Genomic DNA, 25,363 nt, shown 5'->3' with positions numbered 1-25,363 from the left:
CAGGAGCCAATACAGATAGCTTTATTATTTTATTGTACAAAATATAATACACAATCTCTATTGTGATACAACTATTTTGCTCCAGCAAATTAAAAAATTCAAAGTAGGTTTGGCAACATACGGAGTTGCCTGCTTTGTCCCATGTCCTCGAGAAAGGGAGGTGTTGCTTTACACTGGGGTTATCCTAGAGGAAAAATATAAGCAAACAATAGAAATTAGTGCAGCTTTTACTTGGCAGAGAATACTTTTTAAACACCCTCTACCTCACACATTTTACATTTGTAAGGAAGCAGGACAAGCCAAAGAGAGTGCAGTGTGTTGAAATCCACTGTGAAGCAGCGCATGCAACACAGCATGGGACCTTTGAGTGAAAGAGAGGAGAATGACAATGGAGACTGGGGGGGACATAATGTGTACACCTGTATGTAAGTCAACAATTATTCTCCTTGCCCTAGCAGCACAGCCCAGACAGAGCTTATCAGCTCCGTATGCTCCTGAGCTTGGCATCTTTCTCCCCAGTACAATCTACAAGCTCCTCAGGAAGAAAGCTGCTGGGCATAGCAAGCATGCTTTGCTGACAGTTGCGAGAGGTCAGGCCCCTCAAACTGTAGAGGCCTGTTGGGGATTGTAAAGGAAAAGAGAAACCTCCTTAAGCTGCCCACTACCCTCCCAACATACGAAGAGGGTAATGACTGAGCTCTCATCCAGCTTCGTATCTCCACAGGAGCTGTGCAAAGGAAGGGGGCTACTGCAGTCCAAGACTTGCAGAAAACTCTGAATCCCATGAAGACAGGAGGGCAAATGTGATACAGAATCCACATAAAGCTATTGAGATCCACCCACCAACACGAATAAAAATAATAATTCTGCAGCTTTAAGCAAGGTCCTTGGCACATAAGCTCCAGGTGACTCAACAACACAGCACTAAGCAGCTTTCCTGTGTGTGGTCTGCAGCCTAGTGCCCTGTTACTTGCAGAAGGAAAAGAAGAGGTTGACCTGTTAAAAAATTCCAAGGTGTTATGGTGACGGGGGTAATACAGGTACCTAGCTAAATAGAATAAAACCAACCAAGGTACAGTTGCTATCTGTTCGATAGCTTTGTAGTGTGTTAAAAAACAGTGTTGTTATAATATTTCAAAATGAGGTGTTACAGTTGAAACCTACTGACTCTTACTTACTTCTTATTCCTCCATGCCTGGAATAGTACTTGGGCTGTGAAAGTAAACTGTTTCTATTCTGTGATATCGGCTTCAGGCTTCCTATGGAGAAATTTCTTTTCACACTCCAAATTCCTTCCAGGGCCACTGTTAATAATTTATTAAAATAACCCCATTAAAACTGATTATTCTCACATGATTTGTTTTAATTTTTACCTAGGCTGCTGTAAAAGAATTAATACAAACCACTTTTTAAACAAATACACATCAATGTAATAAACAGAAACAAGGTAAGTTACAAGAAATAGACTACCACTACACAAAAGATACAGCACAGAGTTACTGAACACATTTTTCTAACATTCTGGAGCAACAGATACTGAAAGGAGTTATTTTCACTTTACATTGCTGCTTTCAATCCTTTTCACAGTTTAGTCACTTAACTAATAAGTACAGTGAAGCAGTATTAATATAAAATAAAAGTTTTTGGTTTATTCATCTAATAGATGTGTAAAAGATGGACCATCAAGTGTCCCCAAAAAGTATTCATAAAAATGCAAAAATAAATCAAGGGAGTTCTTCCAGGAATGATCTCACAACATCAGCTAATCAAGCTTTTTAACTTTTAAAGGTTGTTCTATTTTATCTAATCCAAGCATTCATAATAAGAACATAAGAATGCCCATACTGGGTCAGACGAAAGGTCCATCCAGCCCAGCATCCTGTCTACTGACAGTGGCCAGTGCTAGGTGCCCTAGAGTGAACAAACTGAACAGCTAATGATCAAGCAATTGCTCTCTGGACATCCATCTCCAGCCTCTGACAAACAGAGGCTAGGGACACCATTCTTTACCAATCCTGGCTAATAGCCATTAATGGACCTAGCCTCATACATACACATCTCAGAGAGCTGAAAGGGACCTGAGGAGGTCATCAAGTCCAGTCCCTTATCCTCTCAGCAGAACCAAGTACCATCCCTTTCTTTTTTTTTTTTTCATCCCAGATCCCTGAGTGACCCCATCAAGGGCTGCACTCACAACCCTGCGTTTAGCAGGCCAATACTCAAACCACAGAGCTATCCCTCCCCTCCATGAATTTCTCTAGCTCTTTTCTAAATCCTAATATAGTCCTAGCCTTCTCTGGCAAAGAGTTCCACATTTTGACTGTGCACTGTGTGAAGAACTTCCTTTCGTTTTAAACCTTCTGCCAATTAATTTAATTTGGTGTCCTCCAGTTCTTATATTATGGGAACATGTAAATAATTTTTCCTTATTCCCTTTCTCCACACCACTCATAATTTTCTATACCTCTATCATATCCCCACTTAGTCCCCTGTTTTCTAAACTGAAAAGTCCTAGTCTCTTTAATCTCTCTTCATATGGGACCCGTCCCAAAGCCCTAATGATTTTACCTGCCATTTTCCAAACCTTTTCTAATCCCGACATATCTTTTTTCAGGTGAGGTGACCACATCTGTATGCAGTATTCAAGATGTGGGTGTACCATGGTTTTATATAAGGGCAATAAGATATTTTCTGCATTATTCTCTATCCCTTTTTAAATGATTCCTAACATCCTGTTTGTTTTGACTGCCGCTGAACACTGTGTGGGTGTCTTTAGAGAACTGTCCATGACGACTCCAAGATTTCTTTCATGATTAGTTGTAGCTAAATTAGCCCCCATCATACTGTATTTATAGTTGGGTTCATTTTTTCCAATGTGCATTACTTTACATTTATCCACATTAAATTTCATTTGCCATTTTGTCGCCTAATCACTTACGTTTGTGAGATCTTTTTGAAGTTCTTCAAGGTCTGCCTTGGTCTTAACTATCCTGAGCAGCTTACTATGGTCTGCAGACTTTGTCACCCCAAAGTTTACCCCTTTCTCCAGATCATTTATGAATAAGTTGAATTGGACTGGTCGTAGGACTGACCCTTGGGGAGCACCACCCTCTCCATTCTGAAAATTTGTCATTCATTCCTACCTTTTGTTTCCTCTCCTTTGACCAGTTCTCAATCCATGAAAGGATCCTCCCTCTTATCCCATGACTTTATTTACATAAGAGCCTTTGGTGAAGGATCTTATGAAAGGCCTTATAGAAATCTAAATGTAGTATATCTACTGGATCCCCCTTGTCCACATATTTGATGACCCCTTCAAAGAATTCTATAGCTCGTCTACACTTGTTCTCTTCTTTGAAGGGGGCATGGTAATCAGGGTGATGGGAGATTACTAATGAAGTGCTGCGATGCACATGCAGTACTTCATTAGGCAAATTCTCCCTCATGGCAACTTCGAAGTGCCTTTACTCCCTACAATTTTGAGGAGCAAAGGCACTCTGAAGTAATGTGGACACTTCAAAGTTGCCACGGGGGACAAGTTGCCTAATGAAGTGCTGATTTCTATGACCCCTTCGAAGAAGAGGGCAAGTGTAGACATAGCCTATTAGATTAGTAAGACATGATTTCCCTTTTCAGAAACCATGTTGACTTTTGCTCCACAAATTGTGTTCTATGTGTTTGACAATTTTATTCTTTACTATTGTTTCAACTAATTTGGCCGGTACTGACACTAGACTTACTGGTCTGTAATTGCTGGGATCGCCTCTACAGCCCCTTTTAAATATTGGTGTTACATTAACTGTCTTCCAGTCATTGGGTACAGAAGCTGATTTAAAGGATAGGTTACAAACCACAGTTAATAGTTCTGCAATTTCACATTTGAGTTCTTTCAGAACTCTTGGGTAAATGTCATCTGGTTCCAGTGACTTGTTACTATTAAATTTATGAATTAGTTCCAAAACCTCCTCTAATGACACCTCAGTCTTGGAAAAGTTCCTCAGCTTTGTCACCTATCATCCTTAGCCATGAAGACTGAAGCAAAGAATCCATTTAGTTTCTCTGCAATAACTTGACAGTTTTTGAGTGCTCCTTTTTCATCTTGATCATCTAGAGGCTCCACTGGTTGTTTAGCTGGTTTCCTGCTTCTGATGCACTTAATAAACATTTTGTTGTTGCGTTTGAGTTTTTGGCTAGCTGTTCTTTGAACTCTGTTTTGGCGTTATTATTATATTTTTACACTTAATTTGGCTATTTATGCTCCTTTCTATTTTCCTCGCTAAAAAAAAAAAATGCATGAAGATCTACACATCTCATAGAACTGCAAGGGATGGATCTTGAGAGGTCATTGACACCAGTCCGCTGCACTTACAGCAAGACCTATCACCGTCACTGACATTTTTCTTTTTTAAATGTAACCTACCCCAGACCCTTAGAAAGCCTCCTGAAGGATTGAATTCACAACCCTGGGTTTAAAAGGCCAAGACATGAACTAATGAGCTAGCCCTCCCCTCCATCACTACAGTCCTGTGATTTTGGTAATTCCAGCAATGATGAGAACACAGCTAGCAGCACACATCAAATTTCTAAGTCCATCAATAGCTATTTGGCAAGACGATCAGGGATGTATTCAGGGTGCTGGAACAATTTTTACTGGGTGCTGCTGAAGGAAACCATGTATTTGGTGTTTGTTATCACTACTTCAAGCCAAGGGGTGCAATACCATCCCCTGCACCTTGCATCCAAGCACTACTGGACATAACCTCATGTTCTTGATGTCCCTAAACCTCTGACTACTAGAAGCTGGTACTGCATGTCAGGGGATAGATCATTTGTTAAAATACCATGTTCTGTCTATTCCCTCTGAAGCATTTGTCATCTGCCACTGTCAGAATAGAGGACACTAGACTACATGGACCACTGGTCTCACTTACTATGGCTGTCCTCATGTTCTTACAAAGCTTCAAAACAACTTTAAATCGATGCACACTAAGTGCAAGGAAACAGTACATGCCCATTTCAAGTTTTAGCAATATTAGATACATTGAGATATATGGTTAAAAAGTGATTAACCTGCCTTCATTTGCACAAGTCCTAATCACTTGAACACAAAACTTTCATGCACTTTCACTGATTTGATTTTTTGTTTTGCTGTTCCTAATCTCTGGATTTGCAGCTTGTCATTATTATATGTGATAAGGAAGGTGGCCATTTTTTATGCACTCTGCAATGAAAAAGTTATTGCACCATGTTCAACATAGACAAGACTGAGATAAAGGAAGTTCATATACGGAGCACCATGGAAGCAAATTAAAGTGCTGCACAATTAGTTTATTTCCAGTGCACCCATTTAATGGACCAGATCCTGAGGAGTCCTGAGCAGCTGCACCAGCGAATAATAGCCTGACTGGGACTATTACAGCAGTTGAGGATTGGCCAGATGTTGTAGCTCTCCAATCCTGTCCCTTGTACCAGCATGGAGGTGAAGAATCTTTATCTAATTAAGTCACCTCTGTGATCAACAAACAACAGTTTCCCTGTCCTAATGGTCTAATCAGCTCATGCAATACAGAACAGAAGAGTAAGAGACAATGCTTAAGGAGAGTGCTAGGTGGCTGACATCTTCTGTGCAGGCAGCAAGTCATTCCCTTGGTTTTGAAAAATCAATTTCTTTGCTTTAAGTCTGCATGAATTTAGTGCTGTTGAAAGTTGCAAGAATAGCAGCCCTGGTGAATGAACTCCACAGAAGCGTATGACCTTCCCCACACAGCTTTTCCAGTATATCTTAAGCCTGACCTGGAGAAATTGCTTTTAATGAGAGAATGGTTTCTTCCACGTATCTTGTCAATTACTGACATTTATGTCTGAGAGTTAAAGTGAGTGAGGTAATAGCTTTTATTGGAGCAACTAATGGTGAGAAAGACAAGCTTTTGAGTTACTCAGAGCTCTTCTTCATGTCTGGGAAACTAAAAGGGCAGGTCTACATTGAAAACACAGCATTGGCATAGCTGCATCACTTCTAGCACTTAAGTGAAGTTTCTCCTAGGCCAACAGGACAGAACTTTCCAATCAGCCTAGATAATCCACTTCCCTCAGAAGCTCTCCCATCAACATAGAGGTGGTTTACATGGGGAGTTAAGGTCAGTAAAACCACCATACTCAGAGTATGAATTTTTCACACCCCTTAATGATACTTATACCTACATAAGTGGCCTTAGGGCAAATCTACACTACAAAATTAAGTTGACCTGAGATTTTTTCATACTCCTGCATGACAGTTATAGGCTACGTCTACACGTGAAGCCAACATCGAAATAGGCTATTTCGATGAATAACGTCTACACGTCCTCCAGGGCTGGCAACGTTGATGTTCAACTTCGACGTTGCGCGGCACCACATCGAAATAGGCGCTGCGAGGGTACGTCTACACGCCAAAGTAGCACACATCGAAATAAGGGTGCCAGGCACAGCTGCAGACAGGGTCACAGGGCGGACTCAACAGCAAGCCGCTCCCTTAAAGGGCCCCTCCCAGACACACTTGCACTAAACAACACAAGATCCACAGAGCCGACAACTGGTTGCAGACCCTGTGCCTGCAGCATGGATCCCCAGCTGCTGCAGCAGCAGCCAGAAGCCCTGGGCTAAGGGCTGCTGCCCACGGTGACCATAGAGCCCCGCAGGGGCTGGAGAGAGAGCATCTCTCAACCCCACAGCTGATGGCCGCCATGGAGGACCCGGCAATTTCGACGTTGCGGGACGCGGATCGTCTACACGGTCCCTACTTCGACGTTGAACGTCGAAGTAGGGCGCTATTCCGATCCCCTCATGGGGTTAGCGACTTCGACGTCTCGCCGCCTAATGTCGAAGTTAACTTCGAAATAGCGCCCGACGCGTGTAGCCGCGACAGGCGCTATTTCGAAGTTAGTGCCCCTACTTCGAAGTAGCGTGCACGTGTAGACACAGCTATACTGATGTATGTCTGTTGCAACTCCACCATGAAGCCTCTATGAGTTCCACGCCAGTCCCTAGCCTGGATGAAGGAGGAGGGTTGGTCAGATGAATGTCGATGCGCTGACTGTCAAACAACAATACGAATGAAATCTGATGCCAGTACAACTAAATGATAAAAGATGATGGCTCAGATATCGCCCAGATAAACAAGGTCCGCTATACCAATCAATATCTATCAACATTTAAAGATCAAAATCTAGTCTTCCAAAGCCAAGTCATATATCAAAAGGAAAAGTACAGCTACATAAGTGAAACCTATTCAGAAAGCAATTGTTACAGAAACATCCTGCTTATGAGCTATACAATCACTAGCAGAGCTGAAACAGTAGCCTTGTTTGCACAGTGAACACACTGCTCATAAAGTCAAGCAGACACAAATCAAGTTTTGAGAGATCTTAAACAATACCATAGCTACAGGGATATGTTTTTGAACACGACTTAAAAATAGATGGATCATGTGTTTTTAAAATGATTTCAACTAGGTGTACACCAGAGCATATTAACTGAACAAAATGATGTTTTGGGACTAGTATAGGATTTATTTGAACTCAGTCTGGGTCTTTTTCAAAAAGTACCTTTTGGGACATGAAAGCCTTAAAAAGTTGCCACAGGCCCTGGTTCTATAGCAGTCTGAGTTACCCAATGGAAAGTCTGAAATGTCCTGGAAACCGATACATTAAAAATATCATTCATATCTCAAGTGGCAAGCTGCAGAGCTGGCTGGGAAGCAGAGATCTTTTTGCCTCTTGTAGTCATTAAAATACTCTTCTGCCCCTTCTGATTATACTTCAAATTCAAGAGGAGCATAAACCTCTTTTGACCATAAGCAAATGAGACAAATTCCTAAATCCATTGTGTGAGTGGCTACATTTTAATTTAATAAAATACGGACTGAGAAATATGCTGAATTCATGTTTAAGGAATAAAGAAAAAGAACTATTTTCTTCATGCAATGGTGTCAAGAAGGTAACACAGATATATTTACCATAAGCAAATTTGATAACTATTAGGTTAATGAACCAGCTGGTCTTTTTCAGGTTCTGTGTTGCTATAATGTCAAGCTGATGAATTGTATGGACTTCTATGTGCTCTGTATGTTCCCTCAGTTTTAGAACAATGGAACAAATAATGGATTTCTCCAGTTTGTGTCCATTTCCAAAAGGATAATAATCAAGGTCATGGTTTTGCTTTACTGAACAGCATACTCCCTCATCAACATTTTAGATTCCATTTTCAAACCCCCCCCCTTTTTTTTTGTGCCAACTATGGTGATTACCTGCAGCTGGATGTTTAATTTGGCATCCGTCTCTCTGAAAATAAAGCTCTTCTTCAAGTAGTTCCTTAACTCTCTTAGGTGGCTCAACATATACAATTTTCTTCCCTGATTGCAAAATATATTGCAAAAAATTGGTTACTTTGAAGCCCAAGCTGTTAATGTTTTTAATACATTTTGGCACTTTTCATTATTTACAGATTTCCAGTGGTATGTAAGCCCACGTATTCCAAGCTTGGGTGGCTCCCAATACTGTATTATGGCCAAAGGAAATCATTTGCAAATCTTTGGAGGATTCAGATTGTGCAAGACTACTTGGATTCACTGAACCACCATGACATGGCACTGCAACTTTTTAGACTGTAATATTTACACTGCAAACAGCAGCCAGTGTCAGTGAATCCTGCAGTCAGGAATCTACAGGCCGTGCTTGTGGGGCTCACATTAGAGTGCTACCAAACAGCTGCATAGACATAGTAGCTTGTGCTGGAGCTTAAGCTCTGAATTCCACCCTGTCCTCTCCACTTTCCAGCTTGAGCTGGTGTCTAGATTGCTACTTCTGACACTGTATTGTGAACCATGGAGCCAGAATCTGTAGATCTGAGCTCTGAGATTTGGTATCACAGACTTCCATCTGCAGTATACAAACACTCAAAATGACCCTGTGGTGTTGTTCCAGCACATACAGAACCAAGGAAAATGGCAGTGCAGGAAAATGGTGCCTGCTGCGACACCCAGGGCAGGAGGTAGGTCACATCCTTGCCCAAGAAAAAGACACTGCACCCAGCAGGCCTGGGATGTCTGAGACTCCCTGGCAAAGGCTACTGCTCACTATTGAATGGGGATGTGGTTGGATGAGACCACTAGAAGGAAAGGGGAAAGGGCAGGCGAAATTACACAGAAGTAGTGTAGTGCTCCCTGCAGGAGGATGTGGGGGGGACATTCCCAAGGGAAGGCACTGCAGCAAAGGGTCAGCTGGGAAGAAGTGAGATGCCCTAGGGAAAGCCTCTTCAACCTTTTTGCATATATAGACCACTAAATAGCTCAGCAGTTTGCACATTAGACTGCTAAACCCAGGGTTGAGAGTTTAATCCTTGAGGAGACCATTCAGGAGTCTGGGGCAAATAGATATAAAAAAAAGTTGGGGGGGAGAATCATGCCTGGTCCTGCTAAGAGGACAGGGGACTGGACTTGACCTTCAGAGGTCCCTTCCAGCTCTATGAGATGTGTATCTCCCTATACTCAAACAGAGGTACAAACACTTTTGCAAATCTATTATCTGTATCTAAATTTGAATAGATTCAGCCAGTTTTCAATTTATGTCTTTCACAGATCCGTTAAATATAGTCTGTGGATTTCCAGGGGTCCACACACCAAAGACTGAGAACTACTGCACTAGGGAAAGGATAGTGATCCCTAAAGGGTAGTAAGTCCACCCACAAGGACTGAAGAAGATGGGGTAAAACCCCCACAGAGGAGGTCTGGAGTGACCCTTCAGGAGGCCTAAAGCTGTGCCCACTACTGGGGAATGGATACAGAGATGAGATCCCAGGCCAGGCCAGGGGGATGAATGTGACATGTAACCTGCAGGGGAAGGGCAGGGCAGCAGCTCTTCTGGGGGTAGGTGGAAAGATGAGATCTGTGAGCCAGGCAGTGCCGCTGCAGAGGGTGGATGGGAGCTGGGATCCCCATGGCAGGGAAATGCAGGAAGATAATCAGAAGTTGAAACCCTAGGGCAAGCAGGGGCCATTGCAGGATGATGGAATGGGGCTGGGCACCCGAAGGGTGTGGAGAGGAGCCTGAGCATCCCAGAGCAGGGCAGAGCGGAGTGGGGACCCCACAGCAGGGCAGAGCCCCCTGCAGGGGTGGGTGAGTCTGCGGACCCCAGGGCGGGGCAGGGCAAAGTCCCCTGCAAGGTGTTGGGCAGCAGCCCGCCGGGGGTGTCGTGGCCTTTCCCCCCACTCACAGGGCTGGCCGCAGAGGCCGCTTCCCGCCGGCGCCGCACGGACACTCTTCCCCGCTTCCCCGGCCGCCACCTCCCGCTGCTCCCCGGCCGCCTCCCGCATGGCGCAGCTTGTCTCCGCCCGGCGCAGTGCAGGCCGCGCCGGCCGGTTGCCATAGGAGCTCGGGGGCGGGAGGGGGAGGAGCGGCGCGGGGCCCCGGGGGAGAAGGGCCGCTCGGTCCGAGGGCTTGACCTAGGCAGCGCTCAGGCGGGGAAGCGAAGCCGGCGAGCGGCTCCGGGGCCCAGCCCCTTGCACGTATCACGGGTGCTGGCGCGCCAGGGCGGCCTGAAATCCGCACCTAGGCAGCCAACACTGCAGCAAATGCCCCCTCACCGGGCTGGGCCTGCGTCTCCCCCGGCCCCCCCGGGGCGCGGTCATACGCCGCAGCGCTACTCCTGGGGGTAAAATAATCAGGGAACTCGCGCCTCTTCCTCGGCTGCCCCTGTGCGGTCTTCCCCGCGTGCCAGAAGCCAGCAAAGCGCGCTGGGCCCATTGCCCCTGCAGCAGGCTGTGGTGGTGCTCGCCTGGCGTGGCGTGGGTCCAGCTCACGGCTAGGCACAGCCGGAGCAGCCCGGTAACCCGGTGGGGCCACTTGATGGCTCGAAGCGTCAACTATCATTTTAGAGGGTGTAGGCTGCTAACGATGGTATCTGAAAGGCTGGTGCAAGTCTACAGGACATGGAGTACAGTAAACCCTCGATTTAATGGACTAACGGGGGGAAGGGATGTCTGTTAAACCCGAAAGTCTATTCAATCGGGTTTACTGAGACCCACTCCCACCAGGCTCCCCCAGCCCCCCCACCCCCAAAAATAATGCCTACTACTCTCCCGCTGCTGGAGGAGCTGGACCCTGGTGCCACCTACCCTGGAACTGCTCCTGTGCCCCATGGCTGGAGCTGCACCCATGCTGTGCAGCTGCAGAGGGCTCCAGGCTGCACGGCTAGAGCTGTCTCTGGGCCACGTGGATGCAGGGAACCCCAACCTGTGCAGCTGGAGGCAGAGCCTGCTGCATGGCGACAGGAGCTGCCATCACATGCTTCTCCCACCGGGGTGGGGGCATACGCAAATGTCCTCTGCTACATAGGCACCCCACTCCTGGTGGGAGGAGCACATGCTGGCTGCAGTGGCTGGTAAGTCCTTTGCTTTTTTTTTGGTGGGGAGGAGGATGATTTAAGATTTTATGGACCTCAATTAAGCCGGCTTCGGGAACAAAGGAAGTCTGGCAGACGTCTGTTGGTCCCAAAGTCCACTAAATCAGCATCTGTAAAGATGAAGGTTTACTGTATGCACATTACACTAATTAAGTTTTTCTTTCCCACCCATCAACATGGGGCAGCGTTACTCCTTTTAGAAGCACAGCTGGTGGAAGAAGACCAACAGAAAATACATAATAGTAACCCCCAAGTGTTGCTTAAGTGTTGAGGGTTGTAGACAGGGTAGGAAAAAGATTTGATTTTAATAGTAGCAAACTTTTTAAACTGGGTAAGATTAAGCATCTTAAAATATATTCATAATAAAGTATAGCACTTTCTTTGCCTCTTGTTCTGTTTTTGCTAGATTGGAGGGGGGAAAAATCTGTTGAAGTTTTTGTTGTACATGGAGAATGCCATCAGATGGAGGTAGGGTTACAAAGAGAGTCTAATGCTGCTCAGGCAGAAAATTGTTGAGTTTTGCCAAATAACAGAGAAGTGTCTGTGTTAGTCTGTATTCTAACAAAACAAACCAGCAGTCATGTAGCACTTTTAAAACTAACAACATGATTTATTAGGTGATGAGCTTCTGTGGGCTGATCTGAAGAAGTAGGTCTGTAATTAATAAATAAATAAATAAATAAATAAAACCTAATAAATCATGTTACTTTTTAGAGCTTTCATGGGACAGACCTACTTCTTCAGATCAACCCATGCAAGCTCATCACCTAATAAATTATGTTGTTAGCCTTTAAAGTGCTACATGACAGCTGGTTTGTTGAGTTTTGCCAGCCACTGTCACATCAGTTGGAGCAGCGTCAAGTAGGCCTAAACTTTGAAGAAGCTGCAATTAAAGCTTGTCTTATGGGTACAGTACCTAGTTGTAAGGATGCATAGTTTGTAATCAGTACTGAATCATATACATATATGGAATGATGACTTTGAAAACTTGGGGTCATCTATGTTTCTTGTTTTAGTTGTGTTTTAACACTTTAACCTGTGCTAACACATTTGTAAATCCTCACAGACCCTAGCTTAAGCTTTGAGTTAAACTTTTTAGCAATGTGTTTTCTGGAACATGTTCAGCATCTAGAACTTACAGTCATATTAATAAGTGTAAAAACACCACCAAACATAAAAGCATAGACAAGATCCTTGTACTATCATGTTTGCATCTCTGTTGAGCTGTATGATATTGGTGTGGTTTTGACTAAAGGGTTGCATTAATTTTATAAAGAAATGCTACAAATAGAATTCCCAAACAATGTGATTAAAAAACAGGGCTGTACTTTGAAATTTCACTTTCCAGTTGCAGTTCTGTACATTGGAAGTGCTGAGTAGTAGTATTTCTGTAATGCTTTTTATTTCCACCTACCTTACAAAGGAAGACAAATGTCCATAGTACAGAGAGAGTCACTAGTTAAAAAAAACCCTGCAGCCTGATTTCTAGTTAAATGCACTCTCTTGAGGGCAGTTTCCAGGGCTCACAGCATTACTGAAAATACTACCACTTTGAACCACCATAGTTGGTTTCAACAAAGCTTGTGACCAATGCAGTTTTTAACAACAGAAACATGCTGCATAATTCATTGAAAAGTCATACATTTACAAAGATAGCAATGATTTTTGCTTCAAATATGCTTTTTTAATGCCTTCTACTGGTAAATCTAAGTAGTACACATCTTTCTGCACTCCAGGAAAAATTACTCAGATTTGATAAAGTACAATACTGTAGCTAGTTAATAATACAGATAAATTTATTTTTCAAAGTAAATTGCAACAGACAATTCCATACATGCATTTTTTCAGTGGGGACAGGAGGTCTATTTCAGTCAGGAAACTATTCCTGCTTTCAGAGGGCTGACTCTGTTGTTGAGAGCAAGCAAAGTATCACACAGTCATTTGTTTACTAAGGCTTTGTCTACATCAGGGGTCTGGAACCTGTGGCTCCGGAGCCACCTGTGGCTTTTTTAGGACTTCTTTGTTATAAGGACGCTATAACTGCAACCTTAAAAAAATAAACAAACCCTCTTGATTATTTTTGATAAATGGTGAATGTCTAAAAGCCCAAAAATGAACAACTCATATCCAAATAGCAAGTTATATGTGATCTCAAAATGCTGGATAACTCCCCATAGTGTCCTTCAGAGAGAGAGAGAGAGAGACAGAGAGAGAGAGAAGGTTCAGGAATGAAAGTCAGGAAGACAATGGTACAAATACACGTTAAGTGTGTGGAAATAGAATAAGTTTGTAAACTTCCTGCAGTAAACATGTATTGCATTTCAAATCATTGTGTGTTCGCTGTTCTTAAAACAGAGGTTACAAAAAGTATGGTTTGACATTATTTATTAAGGACTATCTTGTATTGACATGCATTGTGGCTCTTGAATTATTGATTTTTTTTTTTTTTTTTTTTTTTACTATTTTGTAAAAAAAAAAAAAAGGCTCTTTTTGCAATTTTGGTTGTTGACCCCGATCTACATGTTCATGTTTAAAGTGCTGTCATGGCAGTGTTTTAACATGGCAATGAGGTCACAGCAAGAACGCTAGGAGAGAGCTCTCTCTGTGCTCTATGTAAAACACAGCTAACAGCTTTACAACACTAACTTAGTGCACTCAAAGGAGGGGGAAGGGGGCATGGTTTTTTCACAGCACTGACTGAGAAAGTTATAGCACAGTAACTTGCAGGTGCAGACCAATGCCAAGACAAGGAGTTGTGTTAACAGCAGAATAAAATTTCCTGAACAAAACAAGGATGTACGCTCTGAGTTAGTGTCAAGACTAATGCCATCCTGTAGAAAGAACCACATAATCAACAAGGCAGTGATCTTAACTCTGAAACATTGTGTAATTGCTGGTCTAGGTGAGAAGTAACCAATGTACAGCAAATGGAACAAATGTGGTGCATGAGTCTTGTGAGAACTGTTCCGTTGCTAAAATAAAACAGAGCACTGCACATAGCTACACCACAGTTAAACAGTCCCTTAGCCCAAGCACCATGTGCCTGAGTTGGCTGGCATAGGCCAGCCCCCAGGTTTTAAATGGAGTGTAAATAAATATACCGTCAGTGACAGAATTTTTAGAATAAAACTTCACTCTGTTTCTAACTATGGACATTTCCAATACTCCTTCACTATAAGCACCCAAATGCCTAACTTCTGCCTAAACTCCAGAGCAATTAATGAACCAGGAAGAGGATTGTCCACTTGTGGATCACAGTGTTGTTCCTGTAATTTTCTATGCACCTAAATGGCAAAGCTCGGCATTGCAAATACCCTTTGTTAATCTGAACCCAAGCTGCTTGGAGTGAAAGGTGTTGGCAAATGGAGAAAATGCTGGAGTCAAAGACTACACTGTGTCGCCAGTTCTTGTGATTTCACAGAGATTTTCCTCACATTTGGTGTATGTCTTAAAGCTCTAGTTCTTGGAATCACGTGAAAACATGAGAAAATACTTCAGACTAAAAACAGAGTCAGTTCTTACCTCTCAAGGTTGTGGAGAAAAACTGGACAACATACCCAAAGTTCACGCACAAGGTTCAAAAGCCAGAAAAATCAACAGTGAGAGTTCATGATGTTGTATTTTAAAACTACATTGGTTTTAAATCAAATCTCATGCCTTTTGTGCCTGCCTCACGGTATTTTAAATGCCCCAGATTAGCAGCACTGGACACTCTTCCTTTAAAAGGGGGATCTAATAAATGGGCACTGTACTCAGGGAGCTATCCAAAAGTCAGAAAACATTTCTGAGAAACACAAAGTGAAATGGGACTACAATTGTGTCCTGACTTTTGTGTTGGACTGTCTTCAACATGGATCAGATACACTAGTAAGGTAGCTTCTGCACTACCAAATGTTTCAAACAGGTCAGACACAACAGTATTTTGTTCGTCTTGACATGTTTCAACTTTCAGAAACATATCAAGATAAACGAGCCAATATACTTGGAAATGCATTTGAACATTATTCCTTAAGTCATTTTGAAGGAGAGTGTAAAAAGTACATCTAATGACAGTCATCTTTATATGAAGGTATCAATAAAACTGAATTCAAACTGCTTCAAAACCATAGGAATAATGCTCTTGGTCTATTAACGGACAATCCACTGATTAGGAGGCCATCAACAAAGACCCACAACACAAAAAATATTTAGTGGTAATTATTTTATTTTAAAATATGGTAATTATATAGTTTGGAGTGTCCCCTGCATAAGTTAATTACGGGTTTGGCGTTTTTATGCACTTTTTTTAAAGAGTTAAGTGTCTCAAGTCCCAAAGTTTAAACACAAACATCAACTACCAATTTGTGCTCAACCTGCTAGACCTTTTTTCCACGGAACAGTAAATGTTCCAGCTCTCTCCTTGACTTTGATACTAGTGTTTTGGACTTTACAGTGGGCCCTTGCCAATTTATAATGAGTAAGTGGAAACCACTAGATTTACCAAACATTTTATCTTGCAGAATACTAAACATTTCAAGTCCCATTGTAAATGAGTGGTAACATGTCAAAGTCTGACGAAGTATATGGTCATTTATTTTGCAAAAATAATGAAATCTAAATTATAAGGCCCCCCTCTATATTGTCCATCAAATCTTTTCTGAGAAGTGGGGAGAAACCACTAGTTTTGGGTGAAGTATAAAGAATACCATTTTGCAAAGAAATAGTGAAATTCACATTTACAAGATTAAATAATGAAGATTTTTAAGAATCTGGTACAGAATTTGTGCAATTTTCTACAATTTCAAAAAGGTAGTGATATATATCAGTCCTTCTAGCAATATCATATGCAGTTTCATCCAAGTTATTTTTTAGGTTTGGTTTCACATAACGATTCATCAGTAGAAGCTCAAGAGTTTCTTTGCTCCCTTTGTTTCCTGCAGCAAGATGCAATGGTGTCAGCAACCCATTTGTTTGCGCATTGATATCTGCCCCATGCTGAAGCAAAAATGAAGCCACCTTTGTATTGTTCCACTTACATGCACTATGTAGAGGAGTCCAGCCATCAACTGTCAATGCATGGACATCTGCGCCTTGGGCAACCAATTCACGCACAACATCTAGATGTCCACCATAGGCAGCTCGATGCAGGGGCGTGTACCGATCTTCGTCTTGGACATTAACGGGAGCTAGCTTTTGAGAAAGGAGCCTGTGCACTGTGCTAAGCTATGTAAGAAAGACAGACAATATAACGCCCAACTCAATGCATGAATGGTTTTTTTTTAATACATTCTCGAGACAGCCTGGTATGCAATCATAGGAAATTTATGATATTGGTCTCAGGAAGAAGGTTGTACACAATTTTAAAATGATGCGCAGACTTTTACTGTTGCTATTTCTTTTGGAGATCAGACACAAATATTCTGGTACATAAATTCATGCACGTGCATACACACGTACAAACTGCTGTCTAAAAAATACGGAGTTAATGTAAAGTGTAATTAAATAAGGTAAATTTATAGTCTGTTGATTTTAGTGCATATAGGATGAAGCAGCTTTTAGCAAAGTGTTTCTTAACAAAAACTATCTTCTCTTTTAGTCAAAATATAATTATCTCCTGTATATATACATAGAACATAGTTTTGATGAATATGGACCACTTTGAGATAAGAAATTTTTGTTTATCTTACATTATCCCACTGGATCCAACAAATAATCTGCTTAATACAGCATCCTGTTTCTGGCCCCACTTCAAGGAAGCATACGCTTAAAAGATATTTGCTTCAGTCCCACTGACTTTAAGGAATCGTGTGTGTAATTATGGAATAACTAACCCCAGGTTGCTCCTCACTATCTTCTTGTAGTGCTTTAATTTATGACTTAAATCACATTCCTTTGGATTTTTATCTACGTAACTGGTTTAGGCTGAGGGTTTTTATCTATACAACTGATTCAGAGCAATCTTTCACTAAACCCTACTAAACACTTGGCCACAACCATAACTTGTACATCTTTGCCACAAGATACAGGCAGAGAATTACTTCTGGCAGTATTTAACCAATTTTACAGTTAGAATACTGGTTGTTAATGGACATATCCTACATACAACAACATCCCTCAAAAAATTATGCTCTCATATTTTGGATATAGTTAACCAGCTTCAGCAGACACAGTGCAGAACAGACCATTTGCAAAGGATGGACCTCATTTCATTATTCAAAATTAGCGTACTCTGTTTTAGTATGACAAGCATTTAAATCAATACAATATAATAGTATTAAGAGTGTAGCTGTTGGGCTCATAATTTGCATTACAATACCCATAATACTCTTGTAGCTCATGGTATTTTCCGATCTATGTTAAATTTGAGCTCTTGATACAAACCAAGGCTTTGATTTCACAAGCTGAACGACGTAGTAAGACACCAGAACTTATGTGGACTTTCCTAACTTGCAAGGAATCCCATCCCTGTGGATTAGCTTGCAGGACCCAGCTCCAAATATTCCAGGCCCAGTGAGCAGGGTTTCCAATATGTTTTGCAAAAAATAATTATAATTTTGGCTAGATTCTTGTTTTTAAACACAATCTGGGTAGATACCAATTTAAGATAATACAGTCATAATACTTAAATAATATGGATAAACTCCTTCTTACCCGATTTTTTTCTGATGCCCAAAGCAGCAGGTTTTCTGGATTGTTCTCCATTTTTTTTTCTTGCATTTGATACCATTCCTCACTTTTTTCCTCCTCCTCATCTTCCTCATCAGATTCTCCTGACCAAAGACTTTGAGTTCCTACAGGAATTAGATGTCTGTGTGTTTCCAGTAATTCAAGTTGGTTAAAATTCTCAGTAAATTCCAGTAATTCTTCTTGATCATCTTTACTATTGTCCGTGTTTTTCACATCTGGTTTTCTGCTTTCATTCATTTTAGCTAGTCTCTGAAAATGCCAAAGTAGACTTATTTTTTTTCCTTGTTCTGCTGTGTTGCTTCTTTTTTGAGTCATTCATCATTACCTCCTGCCACCCACCCACACAAGTCTTCAAGAAAAGCCAAATCAAGGGCTGTGCCAACAACAGCAACACAATGAAACAATTTTTGGAACCAATCTTATCATCATGAGATTTATGTACTTTTTACCAAACTATAACTGCTTTCACATGTAATTAACATCTCTGCTATCAAAGCCCTCCAGAAACAAAAGTGCTCGTACAGATTACTTATAATATCTGTAAAATTATATGGAGCAGCCATGCATGCACATTCTGCTTGGAATGCTATGCAGCAGCCAAATAGTAAATATTTAAAAAAAGCAAAATAATACCATTTCTTTTACAGAACAGAGTGTTTAAAACTGTATTAATGTTTACATTTCCAGCATTAGTTTTTGCTTCTTTTTGACTTTTGAGTTGTAACAATAATGGCTCATCTACACTTTTCATCCGGAAGGATTCTGTGTCTGGGGTGGAGAGGAGGTGAGAAAGAGGGAGAACACTGGGCATTTTCTCTATCAGGCAACACAGCCAAGAGTGAAACTCATGATTCTCATAGGGTAGAAACAAAGCTTCAGACCGCCTGTGCAGAAAGTACAATTTTCTCTATTAGTGAAACTGTAGGAACTGTCTGAAGCATAAAATCCTCAAAATAGGCTTTTAATTTAAACAGTCAGTTCCCCTACCTCTACCCAAGAAGGTGTTTAACTGCCTTTAAAATTCAAAAAGAAGAAATGGAAGCCAAGGTCTGCTGCCTTTTGCCACTATCCTTTGCCTACACCCTGAGTGACCTGTCCCCCTTATGACTCCTGCTCTCAGGATGCAACTAGTGCACAACAGATGAGCTAGCTGGTCGCTCTGATTCCTACTCCTCCCCACATCACAGCAAAAAAAAAACAACACGTCCTCTTGTTCCTCATATCCCTGTTTGTTCTCACCATGTAAAACCACATCTCAGGTGAAGGGACTTTGTTAGACTCTAAGGCTGCGTCTACACATGCCAGATCTTCCAGAAGATCCCTTTTCATGAAGATCATCTTCTGGAAAAGAGCATCGACACACAAAGCGCCAGCCCAAAGAGCTGCCTGGTCTTCTGGAAGAGCACGTCCACACATGCGTAGATGCTCTTCTGGACAAACGTGGCAGGAAACACCTCAGACAGGGGCACAAGGCTGGAGAGCCCTTCCGGAGCACTGGCCATGCAGCCTGTTAAAGGGGCCCTCCCACCAGCATCTCCCTGCACAAGCAGTTGAGACTTGTCATGCTGCCCACAGCACAGCTCACCCTCTCGCTGCTCCTGCGCCAGTCCAAGTGCCAGGCATGGACCACGAGGAGCTGTAGCAGGGCTGGATCGCCCCCACAAGAGTGCTGGAGAGCCTCCTGGCCACCCCACTCAGCCTCTTGTGGGAACCCAGAGCGGTCTCTGAGGGCCCTGACCCACTCCTGCCCCTACCCTCGATAGGCCATCCTCCATGTGTGGACCCACGCTGCCAGCAGCGACTGGTGGGACAGGGTGGTGATAGCCCAGTGGGATGATCACCAATGGCAGCAGAACCTGCACTTGCTGAAGGGCACATTCCTTGAAATCCACACCTGGCTCGCTCCCCTGCTTTGCTGCCAGGACATGCCAATGTGGCCAATCCTCCCGGTAGAGAGGCACCTGGCCACCACCAGCTGGAAGTTGGCCACCCTGGATCACTATCGCTCCGTTAGGCAGTGATTCAGAGTGGGCAAGTCCACTGTTGGGGCCGTTGCACTTGAGGTAAGCCACATGCCAAGCCCCAGCACAGCTTGGAGAGTGAAGAGTGGGGTGTAGGGCAATGGGGACCCTGGGGCCCCGGCGGGGGAGTAGGGAGGCCCGCCACAGGGGACGCCAATGCCCCATCCATACACCAGCCCGCTCCTGAAGGGGCACTCCACTGGGGGGTGGCTAGGGAGGGAAGAAGGCAGGAGTGGGCTGGGGATGGGCCTGACGTAGCCCTAGGCACACTCATGAACTTGTATGATCTGTCCCCCGCAGGTTGAGAGAGCCATCAATGATGTGCTCGTGCAGCGGTTCAATGCTCCTCGGGGACTTTGATTCAGTCATGCTGGGCTTCGCCGAGATTGGGTTCCCCTGCTGCTTTGGGGTATGGACAGTACCCATATTCCCGTCAGGACCCCGGCCGCCATGCCAGGCAGTACGTGAACCCCAAGGGGTACTACTCCGTGGTGATGGATGCTCTGGGATGCTTCACCAACATGTGTGGGCGGGCCACACTGAGCACAGGATGCCTGCATCTTTAGAAACTCCTCCCCGTAGCACCGGATTGAGGCGGGCACGTACATCACTCAGCAGGTACGTCATCGGCAATGTTGCCATCCCCCTGTGCCTCATCGCTGACCCAGCATACCCTCTGCAGCTTGTGGTTGCTGCGCCCATACACGGGACACTTGACCCCGTCCTAGGAGTTCTTTAATGCCTGGCTTGGACGCACCCAGAACCCAGTGGAGTGTGCCTTTGAGCATCTGAAGGCAAGATTCAGATGCCTCCTGACGCACCTCAATGTGTGGTGGTGAACATTCCGCAGCTTGTGGCTTCCTGTTACACTCTCCACAACCTCATTGAGGCACGTGAGAGGACACAGCACCATCGCTGGATGGCCGCACCATCGCAGGTGTACAAGAAGCCTCCCGCAACCCCCAACCAGTAGCTCCACCAGGACAGGATGCGCATCTGAAAGGCCTCCAGGAAGCCTTCAACCTCAGCGACCTCTGAACTGGGCCCCAACACACCTCCCCCTCCACTCCTCACTGCCCCCAAATAAACAGGGACACAGAAGTTGCAAAACTAACTCTATTAAACAGTAAACAATATCAGTGGGTTAGAATGATAAGTAGAAGAGTAATAGAAGTTTGCCTTAAAATGAACGGGTGTCAATCATGTACAAGGGGGCATCTGGGCAGTAGGGGCAAAGTAACCTGGGTAGGGAAGGGAAGGGGTCCCTACTCAAGTGATAGGGTGGAGGGCCATGAGCCCCAGCATGCATGGCTGCCTCTTCCGCCCCCGGGCTACGTCTACACATGCCCCAAACTTCGAAATGGCCACGCAAATGGCCATTTTGAAGTTTACTAATGAAGCGCTGAAATGCATATTCAGCGCTTCATTAGCATGTGGGCGGCGGCAGCACTTCGAAAGTGACGCGGCTTGCCGCTGCATGTCTCGTCCAGACGGGGCTCCTTTTCGAAAGGACCCCGCCTACTTCAAAGTCCCCTTATTCCCATCAGCTGAGGGGGACTTCGAAAGTGACGCGGCTTGCCGCCATGCGTCTGGTCCAGACGGGGCTCCTTTTCGAAAGGACCCCCCTGTCTGGACGAGCCACACGGCAGCGAGCCGCGTCAATTTCGAAGTGCCGCTGCTGCCCACATGCTAATGAAGCGCTGAATATGCATTTCAGCACTTCATTAGTAAACTTCGAAATGGCCATTTGCGTGGCCATTTCAAAGTTTGGGGCACGTGTAGACATGGCCTCGGTGTGCAGTCCCCATCAGGGCGCTGATGGGGCAGGGAGTATGGGGAGGTAATGGTGGGCAGCCTGTGGCATGGTCTCAGTGATGGGGAGGGTTCCTAATGGGGCCCACCATGGCCAGGAGCCAGGCCCCCATGTGTCTCAGGGCCACTGCAGGAAGTCCCCAGGGAAAGAGGGAAGCTAGGCCTTGGGGGGCAGGGATGCCTTGAGTCTCAGGGCAGCTGGGGGGACAGCAGAGGGGCAGCAGGGATCGCCATGAGGGCCCTGCACACATGGCGGAGCAGACCCCACACCCTCCCCGCATGTGTGCCAGTGCAATTGTAGCTCTTCTGCCTCCAGGGCCAGGCACCTCTCTGCCAGTGTATTTTGATGGTGGAGGGTGGCTATGTATGCTGCAGCCTCCTCCACCAGACTCTAGCGAAGGGTCGTCCATGCCTGCTGGGCTGCAGCTGCTCGGGAGCGTCATGGTCTGGGTGGTGGACTTCCAGCATCTCCACTGTGGGTGCTGCTGAAAGGCCCCAGACTTCTCTGGCACTTTTCCCATACCGGGGATGGAAGGTCATGTTCAAGGGATGCCCTCGTAGTGCAGGCACCCATAGCCCTGGCAAGGTGGCCCAGGAACTCCCTTGCCTTGGGGCTGCTGCCACCTGTGGAGGGCCCTGCCCAGGAAAGAGCTACCAGGGGAGGTTGGTGCAATCGGGCACAGAGGGGTCCCTGCCCAGGGAGTGGATAGGCTGTGCCCAGCTCTGTACCCTGGGTTCCCCTCAGCGCAGACTTGAGGGTGCTAGGGCTCCCGGGAATAGAGGGGCATGCGGGGTGACCTGCATTGTGCCTGCAGCCCCAGGGTGCACTCTGGGGTGGGGCATCAGGGCGCATGGGTACTGCACCATACTTTGTGCTTACCTGGGGTGACCTCATAGGTGGGGTGATGCCCGGCTGGAGGTCGCCTGGCTGCTTGAGGCTTAGGGCATGGCGATGACCAGGGACTCCTCAGGAAAGGGGTTTTCTGAGGGTCCCTGGGCCTAATTGCTGGGCTCGCCCTCCTCTCTAGCTTCCTCGGAGGACCCCTGTCCTCCCCTTCCAGTATGGCAGAGGTTTCCATTGCCACCATATCCACCAGGTGGCGGGATGGGAAGGTGTCATCCCCCACCAAGACGTCCTGGAGCTCCCTATAGTAGGGACATCTTGCTGAGGGGCAGCACTGGAGTGGTGGCCACTGTCCCTTGCTCACATACAGCTCTTCTGGGGTTCTTTAATCTTATACCAGACCTGCTCTGTGGTCCAGGCAGCGTGGCTATGGGCAGCCAGGGCTGCAGCCGGAGTGGGCGGGGGGACACGTTCCTCCAGTGCCCTGAGCACCTCTTCATTGTGCCAGAGAGCAAGGAGGACCTGCAGCTCTGACTCTGTCCATGCAGGGGCAATCCTCATCCTCACCTGCTCCCTTTCTGGGCTGCCATCAGTGTCCCTCGTGGTGCCCTGGGGGATACAGCTACTGGCCATCTGGCTGCTGGGTGTTGCTGCAGGGGCGGCAGGAGTCTGGCTGCAGCAGCCCTGCACATGCTGCCTGCCTCCACAGTCCCCGCTTCCGGCTGCAGGGTCCTTGCAGTTTTAACTGCTGCTGGAGCCAAACACTATAGAGCCCCCAGGCGCTTGCTAGAGTATCTGCAGGCTCCATAAGGCAGCCACCATGGTGGCCGCCTCCTCCAGAAGAAGTGGTCCACAAGCATTCACACATGCCTTCTTCTAGAAGAATCTTCCAAAAGAAGGTGCTATTCCTGTTACGCAACCTGTGCTAGGAATCCAAAAGAAGCAGTGAGTTCTTCCAGATTCCTTCTGGAAGAATGCCTTGCACGTGGGGATTCTCTGCAGATCATCCAGAAAAAGCTGGCAGTCTTCTAGAAGATCTGACATGTGCAGACACAGCCTCAGACACTGCAGGACTGCTTATTATTTGTGAAATTACAGACTAATATGGCTCCCCCTCTGAGACGTGATCCCACAAGGTTTACAACATCCCTAAGGACATTCGCAGGACCATAAGAGCTGTAATGACCTAGAGTAGCCAGGCGCTCAGGTTCACCTGGTATCTCACAGCCTAACTATCCCACTAGCACTCCCTTAGGGCAACAGCTTCCACGTTGATAGCAGGAAACAGAGAGCCACGTACTAAATCACCTGCGCCACTTCTGGTAGCTCCCTGCTAGGGGAAGGCACCCGCCCAGTCGCTGATCTCCCGGGCCCGGGTTGGCTTCCGAGCTATGACTGAGCACACCCTGAGCTGCTACGGGGGCCAAAAATACCTGCCAACCGCACACCCACCACCTTCTTCAGCGGCGGGGCTGCCTGGCAACGGCCGCACACACCTCGTTCGCACTCCTCCTCCACGTGAAAGCGCCCAAACAAAACCCATACACTTCCGGTCCGCAGGGAAGCCCGGAAGTGACCTGACGCCGCCTGTGATTGGTTCCAATCTGACCAATTGCGTTCCTACCTTGCCCCCGCCAAGAGGAGAGCCGAGTAAAGCGGGGGCTGGCAGAGAGTTATCGCGAGACATTACTCATTCCGTCCCCCCCCCCTCCCTTTAGCGCTATGGAAACCGAAAGCGCCGTGCGGAGGCTCGGGCGGCTACCTCGGTGCTAGGCCGGCGGGGTGAGGAGCGCGGGAGTGGACAGCGCACTTTGTCGGCTCGTGCTCGCGCCCGCGCCCGCTGGGCCTGAGGGGCAGCTCCTCCCCGAGGCTGCGAGGAGACGGGTCGGGCCCCAGTGAAGCCCGCCGTGCCTCGGGCTGCCCTGCGCAGCGGTGGGGGGCCGCCTTCGCCCCTTCCAGGCTGTCTGGCATCGTGGCCGCCCCGTGCGTTGAGGGGAGGCGGCGCGGCGCGGCGCGGCGCTTACCGGGTAGGGTGTGGGGGTGGCGGCGTTGCTCTGCTACGCAGCTCTGAGGGCCGCTCACGTGTCTGTACTCAGGGCTGCAACGCAGCGCAGCTCCGTGAGCCGGCGCTGGGGGGGCTGTAACAGCGCGCTGTGCTCCCCCTTGGGCGGGGTGAAATGGCTCCTACTATACCGCCACTCTGGTGTCCCTGGGCCGCTAAGGTCCAGTCACAACCTGGCCTGCTTCTCGTCTGCCTACTACATGGCGCGTTCGCTCCCAGGCAGCCGGACCCCGTCTGGGGCCAGCTGTGCGTTCCTGCTGATTAATCGCGCCCTGTCGTATCGCTGTTCGGAGGCGCATTCTTACTTAGACTGCAAGGACAGCTCTTCGAAAGCCCCGTTTCTCGGGTACCTTCCATGCCATATACTTTTGAAATGCCCCTTTGAGTGCAACGAGCAACATTAGAGGTTCGTTTTGCCCTATATAGTATGCGGCAATGAAACTGATAAACAAACACCTCTTAAATACCACTGGCATTTATTTTTAAATAAGGAGCAGAAGTATGTGCAAAATTGTGTAGGTGC

General features: G+C 45.9%; 2 protein-coding genes across 9 annotated transcripts in view; one reads left to right on the top strand and one right to left on the bottom strand.

Moving 5' to 3' along the window:
• Positions 1 to 32: 32 nt before the first annotated feature.
• Positions 33 to 25,363, bottom strand: ANKRD49 (ankyrin repeat domain 49). 5 transcript variants are annotated; one of them, XM_074984307.1, is made up of 5 exons: positions 24,541 to 24,645; positions 18,066 to 18,350; positions 16,451 to 16,637; positions 1,179 to 1,304; positions 33 to 184 (listed from the first exon to the last, which is right to left on the bottom strand). In XM_074984307.1, exons 2-5 carry the CDS (start codon positions 18,336 to 18,338, stop codon positions 180 to 182), a joined length of 591 nt encoding a protein of 196 aa, XP_074840408.1. In that variant the 5' UTR covers positions 18,339 to 18,350; positions 24,541 to 24,645; the 3' UTR covers positions 33 to 179. The 5 variants fall into 5 exon arrangements, with proteins under 5 accessions (XP_074840408.1, XP_074840415.1, XP_074840394.1 ...); XM_074984314.1 differs by lacking the exons at positions 16,451 to 16,637; positions 18,066 to 18,350; positions 24,541 to 24,645 and adding exons at positions 8,285 to 8,389; positions 10,248 to 10,383; XM_074984293.1 differs by lacking the exons at positions 33 to 184; positions 1,179 to 1,304; positions 24,541 to 24,645 and adding an exon at positions 24,803 to 25,363 and having other exon boundaries at positions 13,871 to 16,637.
• Positions 24,489 to 25,363, top strand: part of MRE11 (MRE11 homolog, double strand break repair nuclease) — a 68,351-nt gene continuing 67,476 nt past the window's right edge. For 2 of the 4 annotated variants that reach the window (XM_074984271.1, XM_074984250.1), the window contains exon 1: positions 24,489 to 24,560. The gene's annotated coding sequence lies outside the window, so the exon portion shown is untranslated. Of the gene's footprint in view, positions 24,561 to 24,641; positions 24,806 to 25,363 lie in introns of those variants that run through there. The other 2 variants (XM_074984266.1, XM_074984257.1) reach the window with 2 other exon arrangements.

The sequence above is a fragment of the Carettochelys insculpta genome, chromosome 1 (genome assembly GCF_033958435.1).
Source record: "Carettochelys insculpta isolate YL-2023 chromosome 1, ASM3395843v1, whole genome shotgun sequence".
In the NCBI taxonomy this organism is placed as follows: Eukaryota; Metazoa; Chordata; order Testudines; family Carettochelyidae; genus Carettochelys; species Carettochelys insculpta.
This window is presented reverse-complemented; position numbering and strand designations above follow the sequence as displayed.